Source organism: Puccinia triticina, chromosome 5A, assembly GCF_026914185.1.
Source record: "Puccinia triticina chromosome 5A, complete sequence".
Taxonomy (NCBI): domain Eukaryota; kingdom Fungi; phylum Basidiomycota; class Pucciniomycetes; order Pucciniales; family Pucciniaceae; genus Puccinia; species Puccinia triticina.
The window spans coordinates 3,296,966-3,309,108 of NC_070562.1; the positions used below are offsets into that span (position 1 = coordinate 3,296,966).

A 12,143-nucleotide genomic window follows, 5' to 3' on the forward strand; every position below is an offset into this window, starting at 1 on the left:
AGAAATCCGTTTCTTTATCTTATCATGTAATCTGTTGATTCTTGAAGCATTTTCTTCAAATTGCTCTAGATGTGAAATCTCATTTCTGTATTCAATCATCATAAAGTCTCCTGGGTTTCCCAAAAATTGTGTGCTTTCCTTAAGCTTAATCCTTTCTGAGGCTTTCTGAATCAAGACCAGTATATGGCAAAATTTATCATTAATCAGAAAGGTCTCTGAAGAATCATATTCATTTGGGGAGCCTGGATTCAAATCTTTGGAAGGTTGTATCATGTGTGTCTTTTTCCCTTTCTGGAAATCTCCCTCTGGATTATGCACACTGAGGCTTCCTACCTTCAAAATTTCTTCTGGAAGAAGATGAAAAAGTTTTTTCAATTCTCCTTGTTCCAATTCACTCAAGTCAACATTTTGGGATAGCTTCAATGCCAACTTTTGATCTCCTTTTGAGGCTTTGCAGGATTGTGTCAGAAGCTCTTCCAATGCTAACTCCTTGATTCTATTCTTCATTTTTGGAGGAAATAGTTTTGCAAACATCTTTTCTTCCAAGCTGCTAGAGATATCCAACTCATCATCATCAAGTTTCCTAATCTTCTTAGAATGTATGGAATCAAGTCTTTTTAAAGCTAAGCCTTCCAAGGTTGTAGCTGGCCTCCCCTTTATGTACATGTCTTCTATCATGATTTTTGAATAAACCAGCACCTTGCATCTCTCAGAAAAGGTTAGAACATTTGATGCTACAATAGAAAAAATGCTGTACAGCTCTGTAGAATCAATTACATTCATATGTCTCCGATTTCCCCAAATCCAAAACTCAGACAATGGAATTGAATAAACTACTTCATCAAAAAGAGACACCTTTTGTTTGACAGTGTAATCTTTGATGAATTCAATATCATTTGAAGATCTGAGTGACTCCTCAAGTCTTTGTATTTTGTCACAATGAGGTAGATCTATTTCATGTTTTCTTACTTCCTTTTCAGTTGTTGACATGGCCACTCCTCCAATTTTCAATTCTGGAATCCCATGTTTTAACTTTTTTAAGAGGATCTCTTGACTGGAATCTAGTGCTTCTCTTCTTGATTCCAAGAATTCAATTGATAGCTTCTGCAAGGAGAGAACCTCATTCTTCATTGCTTGCATTACACTTCCTACTGGATCATATTCCCTATTTTTCCAAAGCTGCTGCTTCATCCAATAATACTGATTTGCTAATTTTTCAACTTCAGCAGTCTCTTGTTCTGTAAGCTCTTCTGTATTTTTCTCTGGGGGAATTTCTTGATATGTTTTAATGTTTTTCCTCAATTTGTTCAGAAGCTGAATCTCATCTGGAGTTCTTGGGATAACTGCTTTGCCTTTCAGTACATTGTAAGCTTTCTGGTTTCTGAGATTTTTCACAAGTTGTTCAAGCCCCCCTACTGTTAGATCTCTGCTTAACCTCTTCAGATTGATCAGCAATGTCTCATCATCTCCTGTCCATAATTGGCCTTTTGCTTCCTTGAAATATAATTCTTTGAGTGCCTCAATGATAAGCTCCAAATCTTCCTGTTTATGTTGCCCTGATTTTAGTTCCCTCTGGAGTACTTTAAATTCCTTCCTCAGCCTGTTTATATAATTTGTTCGTCTAACTGAAATTGTATTAAGAGAAATCTTTCCCAATAGTTCCTTCTCTGCGCCTGAAAGCAGGACCTCGCTGTCGGGATTGATTATAGTGTGAGACATCTTAGAAATCTTTTCTACTAGATCAACTTCATCCTTGGTGATCGTAAAGCCGGCTTGCTCAGCCCTCCCCAAACTCAAGACAATCCGTTCTTGTTTTGTTGCTGATCTGTTTCCAAGACAAACCCGTATAGCTTGCAAATAACCTTCTAGATAGCTTATTTCCGAGCTGTCTGCTGTTGCTGATTTCAAAAGGCTGTTCTGGGTCCCTGGATGATTGACGTCCGCATAACCATTGTATAAATTCCTCTGGATCCACTGATAATCCTCAGGCTTGGTTTCTTGTTTGTCAAAAATATCTGACAACATGCCTCTGGTAACATCTGCTAGATATTCAGTTTCAGCCATCTTCTTGTCAAATTGTGCTTTACTTCCGTATGATTTCAGATAAATATTTTTCGACACGGTCTTTGCATTGCGTATGCAGTCGATTGTAGCCTTCAATTTCTTTAATTCTGTAATGTGATCTTGCCCGTATTCACCTTGGAAGCAAAATGCATTGAACTGATCTTCTTTCAAATCCGACATTTTTATGTTGCGGTGATATGTCTCGATTTGAACGGTAGAACCCCCATCCTCTTTCACCTTGTAGTCAAACCTGCCATTGTGCGTTTCTTTACTGAGATTCTCGTCAACTTTATGAATCATGGCCTCTTGGCTTGTCCCTTGAGTCTCCCGCAGCTCATTGTTTAGTTGGTCTGGGGACTTGAGCAAAACGCTGGGATTAGTCAGGAGATCTTCTACCCCAAGAATTGGTAATATCAGATTGAAAGTAAAGATTAGTAGGGAAATGGAATTTCTCAGGGATGCAGTACGGCGAAGAAGAGATGGACGTAGTGATGACCCCATCTTGAGATGTTGTGGAAATGTTTTCGTAAACAAAATTAAGCACGCAAGCATACACATATATCGATGGGGAATGAAAAAAAATCAGCAAGAGCCGCCCCCTCTGTGCTTGATCTTTGGGCCAAAAAAAGCTCCAGGTGGCTCTGGTAAAGGTACCCTTGGCAAGAGTACACTGTCAATATGTGACCTGCCCCACCGACACGGACGAATGGCTGCCGTCGCCCAGGCAAGCTGTATCGAAGTAGAACCGTGCTCCGGGCTGAGCCGAGTGGAACAAGCTGTCTCAATAACGTTGATCGGGGGGGGGGGGGGCTTTGGAGCCATAAAACGGACACTTAAAAGCTATGGATAGACCACGTGAACACATGAACAGCTGTTGCATGGTTTCAAGCGATCTGATCCGTGTAGATATGTTGGATTTTGAGGAGCGTACTGGAGCACACAAGACCGCTCGCCTGCGGGGGGCGGACAGTGGTTACCGGCCCGGCGGGCAAGCCCACTCTCCCCACAAAGACTCGAGAGGCTCCTTCGGCACCCTCCGCCAAGGGAGGCTGGTTTCGTTGAACTAGACAGTGACATCCGAGGTTTGAAACATGGAGAGGATCCCGTGATTGCCCCGGAGTGCGACTGAAGAATCACATGATGTGTCCTTTGTAAAACATTTTTCTTGATGTAAATAAATATGTAACCGTTTTTTTTTTGAGCTGCGGTTCTGTCTCACTGCTTGTCCGTTCTAACCTCTAGGATCGGCTTCAGACAATTATTAGAGAAAGAAAGATCATGATTTCTAATTATTTATGCAAGGCTTGCAGTAAGATCAGAGAGCAGGTTGTTGTTGAACTGAAACAAGAAGTTATAATTAAGTGGAGGTTTCGGGAGCAATGCTTGAAGGAATGGCCTGCTTGATCTCATCCAAGGAGCTGAGTGTTGATGAACAAATATCTTGTGGAGGAGGCAGCAATTATTTGAATGTATCATGGGCTCGAGGCCAGCGACGGGAAAGTGCCCAATCCGAGTCGAGCCCGAAGAGTTTCAACTTTCACAGCAATCGGATCGATTTCGTCACCGCTCTCCAGTTCCGGTCAACTCACTTCTCCTGACCACCACCACCACCACCACCACTTCCCCCATCCAACCACCACCCAGTCAGCTCGATCTCAACGCATCATGGGTCAAACAGGATCTCAGCTGCTTCAAGAGATCGAAAAGTCTTCAAACTGTCAGTACATACATACATATCTTTCCATCACAGCCTTCAAAAAAAAAAGAAAGAAACACCCAGATACTGAGATGATTCCTTGACTCGACTCTGATTGCACGGATACAACACAACGATGCTGGATACAAGTTACGGGGGACGAGATCCAGAGGTTGAAGAAACGGTTCATGAAGCTCGATCGGGACCAATCGGGCTCGATCGATAAGGATGAATTCTTACAGGTAGGGTGTGGACTGCCTCCCTCTGAACCCGACGAGCACTTGGCCAATGCATGCCCCGCTGCGGCTGCCCTCCCAATGATATGAGTTTGGAGAGCTTGGCTCTTCGGCTGCCTGCATGGCTTTAGGGGCAAACCACTCGAACAACAGCTGTCCTGATCACTTAACTGAAGTCATCCCCGCGCCATTTTTTTTTCTGTCTTTCAGATCCCGGCGATTGCGAATAACCCATTAGCCTCAAGGATGATCGCGATCTTTGATGAAGAGTCAGTAGTCTTTTACCATGTCCACCCCCTCTATTCGATCGACCACCACGTTTGTTGGGGAAAATACTGTACTGATCATCGACCCCTTCTGGTTTCGATGGACAGCGGTGGTGGAACGGTAGATTTCCAGGAATTTGTCGATGGGTTATCCGCATTCAGTAGCAGAGGAGATCGCGAGCAGAAACTGAAATGTGAATATCCCTTCCGGCTCTTGGTGCTGGCTGAGGCCACTAGGCTAATAATCGATTCTAACCTCTCTTCTTGTTTGTCAGTCGCGTTCAAAGTGTACGATATGGACCGAGATGGGTTTATTTCGAATGGAGAATTGTTCCTGGTTCTGAAGATGATGGTGGGGAATAACCTGAAAGTTAGTGGAATGACTCAGTTGTTTGTAGGGGGAGAGGACTGCACTGATTCCAGCTCTCTTGTTCTCTAACCAAACTACTTTCCCTACAAGGATCAACAACTCCAACAGATTGTTGACAAGACAATCATGGAAGCTGACACAGATTGGTGAGTGGTTGTATGGCTCGATTCAGGATGTTGGATGCTGATCTGTTTCTTTGGGTAGTGATGGCAAGCTGTCGTTTGAAGAGTTTAAGCAGGTTGTCGCCAATACAGATATTGCCAAACAGATGACACTCGAGGCCCTGTTCTAGATTTCTTTCCTCGTTTACTGTGGTGTTTCTTTCTGTTGTCTTGTGTTACTCCTGTGTTTTTTTTTTTTTTTTTTTTTTTTTTTTTTTTTTGAAAACTTGCCAAGATATTGGATGTGTCTATTACTGTCGAGAAATACATACATCCAAATGATGTCTATGTGAAAGTGATGTTTGTTGGTGTCGGCTGTGGGAGTAGTGACTGTGAGATGCTGCTTATGTAATCCGCTGGTCGCCATAACAAAGGCCGGCGGACTCGATCGTGTTGACCACCACCAGAAGAACGGACACTCCCACTCACCACCCCACCCCACACACAACCACCACCCCCATCAGCATGTCCACCCCTCAGCCCGGCCCATCCTCCCCGCCCATCAGCCGCCAGGAACCGCCCCCCCGGCGCTACCCCTCCTCGCCCTCCTCAACAGCCTCCTCAGAATCAGACGAAGACACCCCCGGGCCAGACCCGCCCAGAAGAGGCGACGATCGCAACCTCAGAATCAACTCCCATCTCCTCCACCATCCAACCGCACCCGCTCTCGCCACCCCTTCGGCCAGGATCGGCTCCCATCCATGGCCATTCAACAGTCTCAGCCCACGCCTCACCAACGCACCCTCAATCGACCCTCCCCCAGAGCAGAACACCAGCCACCCTCCAGCTCACTCCCCCGCAGAAGCCGCCAAACTAACCACAAAAACCACCACTATCACCACCACCACCACCACCATTGCAACCCCTAATCATCCCAAACCTACCACAAACGGAACTTGGAAATCCACCCACGCCCGCCCCCTATCGCTCTCCAGCTCACTGCCCCACGAAATCCTCATTCAAATCCTACGCTCCGTATCATCCACCAGCGACCTCAGTCAGTGCCCTCTTTCTCTCCTCCAAGACCATTCCGACTAACTCGGCGTTTTTCTTGTTCATCTAGGGCGGGCTCTATTGGTTTGCAAGGCTTGGTGCCAGTGCGGCATCGAACTTCTGTGGCACAAGCCCACCTTCCCATCGACCTCATGTCTCATCAAGATGCTCGTCTCACTCGCCTCAAAAAACCAGACATTCCCCTATATCTCCTTCATCCGAAGGCTCAACTTCTCCGGTATTGCCGACCATATGACTGACCATATCTTACTCAGGCTCGTCAACTGTACCCGACTCGAACGTCTGACCCTCTCTGGCTGCAACTCGATCACCGACGACTCCATCATCAAGATCCTCAAAAACTCTCAGGATTTGGTCGCCCTCGACCTCTCCGACTGTAAACTAATCACCGACGAATGCATCCATGCCGTCGGCCAATACTCTAAATTCTTGCAAGGTCTCAATCTATCTGGCTGTAAAACTATGACCGACGCCGGTCTCCAATCGCTCAGGCACTGCAAAGCTCTCAGAAGGGTAAGTCATTGCCCTCACATTAAAAACAAACTATTGACAGAAAAAGATATATAAAAAAAACTGAGCTGATTCTTCCTAATTTTATCAGCTCAAGTTGAAGTACTGCGAAAAAATCACAGATGCCGCACTCCTAGCCGTCGCCGTCGCCTGTCCCCTCCTGCTAGAAGTCGATCTAGTAGGCTGTAAGCTGGTGACGAACGCCAGTCTATGGATGCTCTGGAAGCACTCCTCACATCTGCGTGAACTGAGTCTCTCGGGCTGCACCGAGATATCTGACGGAGGCTTTCCCAACGCATCGAACTGCAACATCGGTGCCGACGGCATCAGCCATCCAATCCTCGAGGAATTCGAAGAGGATCCGGACAACAGGCCCGATCCGGGGACGGCGAATGGTGTGAGCAGCAACGGTTACCATGCTTACCCCTCCTACAACGGAGCCAACGGGATGGTGGCCCACCAGCTCGACAGCTCGGCCTATGATTTCATCTCCTCTCTCACCGGCCATCGTCGTCTGGAGGAGTCCGTGATGCATTTCGACCATATCCGATTCCTCGACCTCACCTCACTGGCCAAGCTCACCGATGCTAGCCTCGATGGGATCATCAAACACATGCCTCGCATCCGGAACCTCGTCCTGGCCAAGTGCGGCGGACTGACCGATGAAGCCCTGAACTCGATCTGCGGATTGGGAAAATACCTCCACTATCTTCATCTTGGCCATGTTGTTAGGTTGGTGCTCGTTCCTTATCCTTTGTCCCGCTTCATTTAGTTGGCTCATGTCCCTCCTCTTATAGTTTGACAGACCGTGCGGTGATTCGAGTTGCCCGGAGTTGTACTCGCCTGCGTTACATCGATCTTGCATGTGCGGTCCAGTCTCCTCGCTGCCTCGATTAAGAAATTGTTACTGATTCTTATCATCGGATTATCGATTTTTACAGGCTGTAACAACCTGACGGACATGAGTGTTTTTGAGCTAGCGCAATGTCTGCCCAGGTTGAAGCGAATCGGCCTGGTTCGGGTAGGTGGACGACCGACTAATTTACCAGCGCACTCAAACTGATCCATCTTTCTCTTGCTGGCAAATAAATTAGGTCACCAATATCACCGACCAATCAGTGTATACTCTGGTCGAAAGAACATCCCTCGAGCGAATCCATCTCTCCTATTGTGATAACATCACCGTCGGCGCTATCCATTGGCTGTTACAAAGACTGCAACGGTTGACTCATCTCAGTTTAACTGGCGTCCCAGCGTTCAGGAGAACCGATCTACAAGCCTGGTGTCGGGCTCCGCCCAAGGTATTTCCTACTGATAAATTAAAATTGAACGGGACACTGATTAATGAATTTCTCCTCAGGACTTTAATGCTCACCAACGGCAGGCATTCTGCGTCTATTCCGGAAAGGGTGTCAACGAACTCAGATACTATCTTGCCGCTCTATACGTTTCAATCACCAGCACAAACAACCGCAACCGAGTAGGCCAGGCTTCATCAAACAACAGCTCAATTGATGAAGAAACTCCGAACAACATGACCCTTTCGGCTGCTCCGATCGGCCCCAATCTATCAGTCTTCAACAGTATGCCAGACCCAAGAACAATGGCAGCAGCCATGGCCGCTGCCCGACAGCAGACCAACCCACAACTCTATGGCCTAGGCAATCGTCGAAGAGAGTTGAGGCTGCCTGAACGAGGCGGAAGGGTGGCCTTGTCTGACTTCTTACATCAAGGGCCTAGCACGAGCGTCAATTCAGCGGTGATCAGCGGGAACGGCCAGCTTTTATCGCTCCCGGATCTACCCAGACACCCCGCCTCACGGATGTTTTTCCAAATCAACAACGACAACATGGGTGCCAATGCAGTCTCCGGGGTCAACGACCGATCGATGACTCATTTCGACGAAGCGCCGACGATGATGCAGGTCGACGAACCTGAAGAATCTGACAACCAGTCGATGGCAGGCTCGAGTTCGGCGCCGCATGGGCGGTACAGCCAGCCACATGGGCCTGAGCACTTTGAGCTGGAGGTAGGCAACGAGTCGGATGTGCTGCGGTCGCCGATCCCCTTGTACGGTATCCCGGGCGCCCGCAGGCCACCCTTCGGACTCCGGGAGCGGTCGCTAGCGGAGCACAACCAGCTGAACGGCGCGGGCAGCTCGACGGCCACGAGCCGGGTCTCTCGGGCGGCGAATGCGGGCCCGGAGCGGGCCGGTGGCCTGGTCACACCGGACGGGGGTTTACAGCAATACGGACCGACGCGAGGAGGGACGGGACACGAGAGCCTCCGGATCCCTGCCCACTCGATCACCCGACGCAGGAGCGATGTGGACATGGCCAGCGGCGCCGGCTCGGCCTCCGCCCGTCGCCTCCTCGGCCACCGCGACACCTCGCCCCCCGGCTCCGCCGTCGACCCCGACGACTTCGCCGGCTCCTCCGCTAACCCTGCCCGCAGCGCTATCGGCTTGGGCCCCCGGACTAGGAGCAACGGCGTCAACCTTGACGTGCCCGACCGCACCGACTCCGTCAGCCCTATCGAAATCTCCGACGACGAGCGCCCCCCTCCTTGAGCGTTTCTTGCTTCCTCACACACACATACACACACCCGCCCTCCTTTCCCTCCATACGAAAGAGAACGCCATCGAATTGATCTCGATATTCCTCCATCTTAGTCCTGTCACTATCATGATCTCCTCTTTGATATATATTATATATATGATACATGAATATATACATACATACATTATCATCCTCAGTTCATCAGTGCATAAACTCATTCAAACACACCGCCCTATACATATATAAACCAACCTGTTGTTTTTCTTTTTTTTTCCACGGCTCCTGTTTTTACATATACAATCTAATTTCCTTTTCTTTTTCTCAATCCCAGGAGTGGGACCGCGGGGCACGGAGGTGGAGGGGGGTCGAGCTATACAGTATGTACGCCGGATGGAGGCTTGGTAGATGGTGGTTCCACTGGAGCCAGTGTGGATGTGGATCATAGGTCGCGAGGTGCTGTGGTGTTGCAATGTATATATTTATGTGTGTGTATGCTTTGTGTGTAATTGTATTTAGTGTGTATATGCGCCTGTGTGTTTCTATCTTTCTATGGTTCATAATAGTCATATTGGTGTGTGTGTGTCCAAAACTCCATGTGCACTTCTTTCTCTGCTCTTTTCATAAGAATGTTGGCTGGGAGCTGTTGTTTTGATCTCGCTGAACACGGATATCTTCCCCCCAAAAGTGGCTTGATAGATTCATGTTTACCTAACTTAACACAAGTCCCCCCTGGTGGGAGGCTCGCTGTGGCTGGCGGCGAAGCCGCCCCTCCCGCAGGGAGGGACTTGCGCATTATCCCAAATTTTATGCAGGAGCAGAAAGTTCATTTGGCTGAGAGGTTTTTAAATTTTTTATAGCTCCTCCCCCAGCCTCTCCACCAATATGCCCTATCTGTACCCTATGCTACTTTTCTTTCTCTACAATTTGGTCTACCCAGATTTTTTCTATCACAATCTGTTGACCTTTTCAAAAGATCAAAAATGCATAAGTCTTCCAAATGAGGCTCCACTTGTTTGGGACCCCAGGAGTTCTTTTTCTGGCTACAAGATAGATAAGTGGCTCAAATTCCTTGCAAGAACAGATCCTACAACTTTGTGTATTCAGTTTTTTTATATTAGTTGGGATTTGTAGTGTAGTAGATTCTTTCTGCTCCTGCTTAAACCAAGACATAACTCATAAGCCTCTCCTGCAGCGAGCCCTCTGGGCAGGGTCCCCCGGACACTCCGCCCAAGAGGCTTTGTTAAGCTAGCATGTTTACGCTTTTGTAATAGGGGGATTCAGAGTTGGCCATGCACAACCTGCATGTATTTGTGCAAGTTGGTGTTCAAGGCTTTTCTTGAACAACAAATTTTCAAAAAAAAAAAGCAACTCTTGCAGATGTCAATATAGACCCAAACAGTCTAGATTTTTGCAGGGAAATCTAGCTTTGTGGGGACCAGATAACTTCTGGGAGACCTGCAGATTCCGACAGGAAGTCCAGGACCCCAGAAGGGGTCTTTCAAGCCGCCTTATGTAGGCTCCAGCCAAACTTTAAAAAAAGATACGTGTACACAAGGAGTTATTTGGATTTATCTATTCTGCCATCCCCACTTTTGCTTTTTAAACCCCTGTACAGAATTAATATGGGTTTGAAGGTGTCACTACACATATTTTTGTTGATGCATTGAGCCAGGGTAGCTGTAGGTAGGGGCTGTAACATTTGGATACGTACATAAGGCGGCTTGAAAGACCCCTTCCGGGGTCCTGGAAGTCCTCCAATTGCACAATATAATCTGGAATTTTGTGACATCTGATCAAGTTTTGGCCAACCTGATCAGATGTCAGGCAAAAAAACTCATATATCACCCGGATTATATTGGCTCCAAACAGGACCTTATTAATTTTACTTTTTTTTTCATCATCATTCTTAGGAACTTATTTTCCACCCCTGTACACCCCGGCCAAAAAAATTTGAATGAGCTCCGGATTGAATCCGGAGATCCTTTGAAGTTCCCGTCTGCAAGGTGGGGACGTCTTGGTCAGGTCAAACCGGCTTTTCGAAGGGACTCCGAAGTCAAATCCCGGAGTCCTTTGAATCCATCTTGGAGTTTCTCCAAAGAGGATATCCACTTTGAGTTTCCTCCAAAGTGTTCTTTGGAGAGCATCCGGCACAAAGTCGGAGAATCTCCAGAGGAAACCCAAATAACATTTGAATTCTAATGACTTCCAATGTTATTTGATTGAGGATTCACACTAAATTCAAAAATTATTCAAGCAGGGAGCCTTACAGGCCAGCTCTTTTTTTCAAATGCTCATCAGCCCGCTCACCCCCACACATCGGGGACCCATCCAGACCCTTGCAATGCACCCACAAACAGCTCAGTTCCCCTTTAGGGACGCTGACTACATCATGTACACATATGGTTTTTGTGTTCAATTTGAGCAATAATAATAAAAAACACCTTACAAGGTATGTTGGGAAAACTTGCTAATAAAATAATCATGAATCTAGTAGTGCAGGCTAGTAGTAGAGAGAGAGGAGGGGGGGAAAGAATGCAGAAAGGGAATTGAGATATCAAGGAAGAGGGAGCTGAGAATGATTGACTCTTCATGCCATCACAGATCCCAGGCCTGGGGCTCAAGGGAGCTGATTCGGAACGGCCGCTATCAAGCCGAGCTGGGAAACCAAACCCATTTTTTTGATCTTACTTTACCTCGCTTGAGCTGGTTGTATCAAAAAGCTGGGCGGCGCAGGGCGGCGCTGCACAGGTCAATGATTCCTAGGCAAAAGAACTTCATGATCAGCATGATAGGGCAATTGTGTTTGGCAGGAGAGGGAAAGTGGATGACAAAAGTTGGCCAAGGTAGATCAGGAAAATGACCAGACTCACCAGCAAAGAAATTGGGCATAGTCGAGGGGCTTGTATCATGAGTATACAATGGTAGGGCGTTTGTCAGCCAGCTTACTAGCTAGCACCTCCTGGAGAAGCCTTGAGGAAAGAGAACAACAAAGTCAGACCGTGAACAAACAAGAGGATGTGTGGGCAACTGTCAACCATCTGGGGCTGCAGGCTTGTCCTGACAGAGCGTTTTCCAGAGTGGATCAATCCAGACAAAGCTCCAGATATGTATTTATGTATGCACTCACATTAGGGCGGCTGAAGTGCACGACTTGGTCAGCAGAGGCCTCAATAGAAGCGAGCCAATCTAAAAGTTCAGCAGTCAATTCCGAGCATAACTGTGGCGATTACCGGAGATCTTGAGAGACATGGCCAACGCTAGCCAACAC

General features: G+C 47.4%; 3 protein-coding genes across 3 annotated transcripts; 2 read left to right on the top strand and 1 right to left on the bottom strand.

The window, feature by feature from the left end:
* Nucleotides 1-719: 719 nt before the first annotated feature.
* Nucleotides 720-2,364, bottom strand: PtA15_5A400 (uncharacterized protein; the record flags this gene model as incomplete). Its single annotated transcript, XM_053169158.1, has 2 exons — nt 720-734; nt 856-2,364. 2 exons carry the CDS (start codon nt 2,362-2,364, stop codon nt 720-722), a joined length of 1,524 nt encoding a protein of 507 aa, XP_053020382.1.
* Nucleotides 2,365-3,729: 1,365 nt separating this feature from the next.
* PtA15_5A401 (uncharacterized protein) lies at nt 3,730-4,924 on the top strand (the record flags this gene model as incomplete). The annotated part of the gene is made up of 7 exons (XM_053169159.1): nt 3,730-3,781; nt 3,911-4,002; nt 4,207-4,265; nt 4,371-4,456; nt 4,538-4,632; nt 4,723-4,778; nt 4,837-4,924. 7 exons carry the CDS (start codon nt 3,730-3,732, stop codon nt 4,922-4,924), a joined length of 528 nt encoding a protein of 175 aa, XP_053020383.1.
* A 334-nt stretch (nt 4,925-5,258) lies between these two features.
* On the top strand, nt 5,259-8,886 carry PtA15_5A402 (uncharacterized protein; the record flags this gene model as incomplete). The annotated part of the gene is made up of 8 exons (XM_053169160.1): nt 5,259-5,557; nt 5,729-5,790; nt 5,857-6,320; nt 6,409-7,049; nt 7,115-7,182; nt 7,259-7,338; nt 7,412-7,618; nt 7,678-8,886. The coding sequence occupies 8 exons, from the start codon at nt 5,259-5,261 to the stop codon at nt 8,884-8,886; spliced, it is 3,030 nt and encodes a 1,009-aa protein (XP_053020384.1).
* Between the last annotated feature and the right edge of the window lie 3,257 nt (nt 8,887-12,143).